The sequence below is a fragment of the Teleopsis dalmanni genome, chromosome 1 (assembly GCF_002237135.1).
Source record: "Teleopsis dalmanni isolate 2A chromosome 1, ASM223713v2, whole genome shotgun sequence".
NCBI classification, from domain to species: domain Eukaryota; kingdom Metazoa; phylum Arthropoda; class Insecta; order Diptera; family Diopsidae; genus Teleopsis; species Teleopsis dalmanni.
The window spans coordinates 232,731,807-232,737,044 of record NC_051846.1 but is presented as its reverse complement, the minus strand read 5'-3'; the positions used below and the strand labels follow the sequence as shown (position 1 = coordinate 232,737,044).

Genomic DNA, 5,238 nt, shown 5'->3' with positions numbered 1-5,238 from the left:
GTTATTTTTGTTTTTTAAAATATATTAACTTTTATTTCGAAAGTTTTTTTGTATATCTCTACACGTGTTTCGGCAAATTCGCTTTTGCCTTCATCAGGAAAATTTCTAATATTAGGAATTCTCCTGATTCCTAGATTCTTCCTAGAATTCCTAATATTAGGAATTCTCCTGATGAAGGCAAAAGCGAATTTGCCGAAACACGTGTAGAGATACACAAAAAAACTTTCGAAATAAAAGTTAGTATATTTTAAAAAACAAAAATACCATATTTAGTTTATCATTTAAGTTTACTTGGACAAATGAAGGGTGTTAACAAAGCTTATAATGTCTCTTGATTTTAGATTCCAGAATGAGTATACTGCACACCTTTCGTAGCAATCGCTTAGCACGAGCAGCTAACTTGGTCAAAGGTTTCAGTCTGTATTTTACAAAATCTGTAGTAGTCGGTGTGCATTAAAAAGATTTTTGTAGTGTGGTAGAATTAGGAGTATATACAGTGAAGAAACTAGTAAATAATCTGAATTCAAAGCTATTTAATCTAAAAAATTGGTCCTTTTTATTATTGAGTCGGCATCAGGCTTTCTCTAAATAAAATTAAAGTTTGTTAATTTAAATTTATGATTTTTTATTTTTTTTTTTATTATTTTTTACTCTACCGTCATTTTCATTAATTTTCTACCATATTCTACTATATTTTTTTTAGACATCAATGAAGTGAAATGTTATGGAGTTTATGGTTGCTTTCCATTAAATGGACCGTGGACTACAAATACTCGACAAATCAATGTACACCCACAAAAGCCTTCACAAATCGAACCACACTATACAGTTTATACGAAAAGATCTATGGAAAATCCGAAGTATATTGATTTGAATGATCCAGAAGCGGTACTACATATGGGTATAAACCCAAAAGGGAAGATATATTTTCTGTCGCATGGTTATTTAGAAATGGGACAAATGCAATGGGTAGGTTTATTAAAGATTGTTTTTTCTAAAATTTTTTTATTTAATGATCATCTTTATTTCTTCTTAGTTGTTAGACATGGGAAAAGCTTTACTTACAAAAGAAAAAGAGGGCAATGCTGCTGTAGTTTTGATCGATTGGGGTGGTGGTTCAAGTCCACCATATGTGCAAGCAGTTGCTAATATACGTTTAGTGGGTGCTATAACGGCGCATGTAATACATATGATATATGTAAGTATAGATTATATATATCTTAAGTTTAACCCATTACCTGACAATGGTGCGAAAACGCACCAGTGTGTGTAGCTTATATTGAGCGGATAGGCAAAAAAAAATTATTTTTTTCTTAATTAGGCTTCAAGAAATTCCGCCTTCTTCTAGCACCGTCAAGTAATAGGTTAAGACAAAAATTTTTAAAAAAAATTATTAAATAAATATTGCTATTATTCTCACTATTTTCAAAACTATAACTATAATTATTGTTATTGTTAAAACTTACCATAATAATAATAAATGTATTCTCTATTTCTCTTTAAAGGAGGAACTTCGTTTAAGCAACATTAACAATGTACACTTTATTGGTCACTCATTAGGCGCACACTTAGCAGGTTATGCTGGTTATACCTTGCATCGTGATTTTGGTCTTAAGCTTGGTCGTATTACAGGACTGGATCCAGCTGCTCCATTGTTTACCGATACTGATCCCATTGTACGATTGGATCGTTCTGATGCTCATTTCGTTGATATCATACACACTGATGCAAATCCCTTGATGAAAGGTGGTTTGGGCATACATGAACGTATTGGTCATGTAGATTTTTATCCAAATGACGGTTTCGATAATCCAGGCTGTGATATTAGATTACAGGATTATATGAAGAATCGTCGTAGTACACTTATGGAGAGTATGCAAGAGTTTTTAGGTTGCAATCATATACGCAGTTATCAATATTTTACTGAAAGTATTCTCACGAAGTGTCCATTTATGGGCGTCACCTGTGAATCATTTGAGGTAAACATTTACTTACAATTTTTACTATACTCGTATATTATACAATAAATGATTTCATATTTCTACAATTGTTTAATCTTATTTATTGTAATTATTTTATAGGCTTTTAAAGAGGGTAAATGTTCCTCTTGTGATGCTACAGATCATGTTTGCATGCGTATGGGATACCATAGTTTTGATGATTACAAACATCACTTGATTAGGGGAGCTAGTTTTGTGAAGTCCAATAAGCCACCAGTTTTATACTTGATGACTGGAGATAGCAAACCATTTTGCCGTAAGTATTTATTATTGTTAATGAATATTTTTTATTATTCTTTATAAGTAAAGTCACGAAGGAAATTACAAAATTGTACAGAGTGAATTCAATTGAACTAGTGCGTTCAATTCAGTTATTAGACAGAAATTTAAAATTATTAAATTTTGGATTTTAACCACAGCTATCACGATACTTCCATTTAAGCGACCCATTCATTTAAATGATCAGGTCAGCCGAAATTGTGGGTCCTAACTCCCCTGGTGCCAAATTTATACCTTCGGTCAGGTACCACAAGTGAAACTCACTATTACTTTTACTCCAAACAGTATCGAATGATGCATACTAGATTTTAGATGCCTCTAACGACAGGCATGTCTTACCTTGGGAATCTATTCCTGTTCCCGCGGGGGTTTCAGTTATTGGACTTCTACTTGTCCATTCATACGATGGATATCGTTGCTAAAAATATTAAAAGATCGTTAAGGTTTTTGGTGCGAATATAATTAAAACACAGTTTGAACTGTGTTCGACAGTCGCTCCTAAGAGTTGAGCGGTTGAAATTGAGCGAGATTGAAAAGAATCTCTCTTAATCATGTAATGTTGTTCGTTGCAAATTTTAATTTTTCATACGAAGTAAGCTATTTCAAAAAGACAGTTCTCTTAACTGTCTAGGTATAGTTAGTGCCCGTTTAAGTGCTTTTACTGTATTCCGTAGCAGACTTGGAATACCGGGTCCTGGTTGCTGTTTTACTCTTTTAATTACTTCTCTTAATAAAGAGAAAGAGTGTCTCTATCTTTATCTGTCTTTCTCCCTCTCCCCCTCTCTGGCTGCCCGTCTCCTTTTCCTTTTTGTCTCTCTCTTTTATAATAAAATTTGGTGTCTTGTTTGGTTGATGTACAATCTCTGATTATAATATACCACAGCACCGCTTCTGTTTCGGAAATCTCTTATTACTCATTGGTTTTAAATGGCATATAACATATTTTTCTAGTAGTCTGGTTAGAAGCGATAAGCGGTGATTTAATTTTTGGTGTAATTATAATATTTTATTAATTGATATCTTTAAATATTAAAGATATAAATATCGATATATAAACTTTTTCTCGCTCAACAATACTAACAATATTTTTTGTTGCATATTTTAGGCGCTCACTACAAAGTCACCGTACGTGTCTCTGGCAGCGATGTGTCTTTGAACCATGGCGGCGAAATCGGTACATTATTTTTACGTTTGCACAGCAACAGCAGTAAACGTACAACAGAGCGAATTAAATTCACCCACAAGCCAATGTACTACGAGCCAGGATTCGAGTATAGTGCTTTGGTGCCAGGTAAAGATTTGCGTGATCCTGCATTTGCTACCGTATTTTTGGAATATCAAACAAATATCTTAAATCCTTTAACATGGCGTATACTCGCCTCACCACGCATCTACCTGGACTACATTATCGTAGAATCATTGGAATTCAAAAATATTTATTTGAAATTGTGTCCATTGGATGGCAGCGCAGTTCTTTCTGGCGAAAATGTATTTCACGCAAAATATTGTAAATGATAGCATATTTTAAGGCGTTATGTGTACAGCGGCGGTGATCGGAACTGTTCATGAGTGCAGTTTATAATGGGAACAGCTACAATGAAAAACGGCTTGATGTGAACTGCCTTAAATGAAAATATGGTTTTTATCTGCGATATCTTATTAGAAAAGTATTCATTCATTCATTCCCCTATATTATTTAAAGCTAGTAATAGAATATCTGACAAAACCATTAGCAATGCAATTTTCTTTTTAAAATTTTTTGTTCATATATATATATTGGGTTATATAATATTTATAAAATCATCATGTAATTTATTAAATCACAAAATATTAATATTTATTCAACTTAATTTAAAACATTTTGTAAATACTTTTAACTATAATTTATGTAGCTTAATTATTAGACTAAGAAATTTAATTTATTTTTAATTAAAATAATTTATTAATTTATATATTTATATTAATTTAATATATTTTAATGAAAACTTGAAAATTGAAAAATAAAATTTTTGCACATATGTAAGAGTTTATAAATTTTATTTTATTAACTTTGGCAACACTTGCTTGCTTAAATGATTCTATTAACGCGTTAACGAGTTTCGACCTGACGAAGCATGTCTCTAAATGTTCCTCTGTTACGTGCGCGCTCTCTCCAGTGCTTCCTTAACTTGATCACTCTTCACGGTATATGTTGTTTTTGTTGTAATCCACTGGGACCTGCTTGTGAAGCCCTTTTGGGAGGCGTTGAACGGCACTTGGTCGTCGCTGGCGACGAATGGCCCCCCGCCGTTCTTAGAACCACACGGTCTTTTTTCACGCTTTCTTCCTCAAACTATCGCTTCTAATACCTTCTTCACTAAAGCATCTTCATCCATTCTCACAACATGACCCAGCTAGCGAAGCTGTTGGATGTTAATTTGCTCGATTGTATCAATGTCGTGATAAAGCACGTACAGCTCGTGGTTATCTCGGACATGGTACTCATCGGGTACTCGTAGAAGACCAAACATCTTACGAAGAACTTTTGTCTCGAAAACCTCCTCGGAAGCTTCTCTCGAAAGCTTCATCATTCTGTGATAACATCTATGCTTCTGCGAAACACAGAAGCACAGATAGGATGATCGACCTAGAGCGTACTTAAAGCGTAAGTTTTGTTTGTCAAGAGAGAGCTATACATTCCAAATGACTATTGAACCCACAGTTGCATCTATTAGCAAAGGTGATTCTTAGTCTGATCTCCAATGCCAATATAAATGAAATCCTTGACAGATTCGAAAGTATAGTAGCAAACCACCATATATATAATTATATATATATATATAATATATATAATTTTATGATTTATTTTTTGCCCACTTGCTTAGTGATTAAATGCTTGTTGCACGGACTTCTTACCAGACTTCTTATAATGTTATATGTTACCTGATCATTTATGGATTTGAGTTTTAAAAAATCTCAT

The 5,238-nt window shown here is 33.2% G+C and overlaps 1 protein-coding gene across 1 annotated transcript; it reads left to right on the top strand.

The window, feature by feature from the left end:
- Window positions 1–748: 748 nt before the first annotated feature.
- Window positions 749–4,065, top strand: LOC119672653 (pancreatic triacylglycerol lipase-like). The gene is made up of 5 exons (XM_038083761.1): window positions 749–969; window positions 1,037–1,198; window positions 1,506–1,979; window positions 2,082–2,256; window positions 3,385–4,065. The coding sequence occupies exons 1-5, from the start codon at window positions 847–849 to the stop codon at window positions 3,792–3,794; spliced, it is 1,344 nt and encodes a 447-aa protein (XP_037939689.1). The 5' UTR covers window positions 749–846; the 3' UTR covers window positions 3,795–4,065.
- Window positions 4,066–5,238: the final 1,173 nt, after the last annotated feature.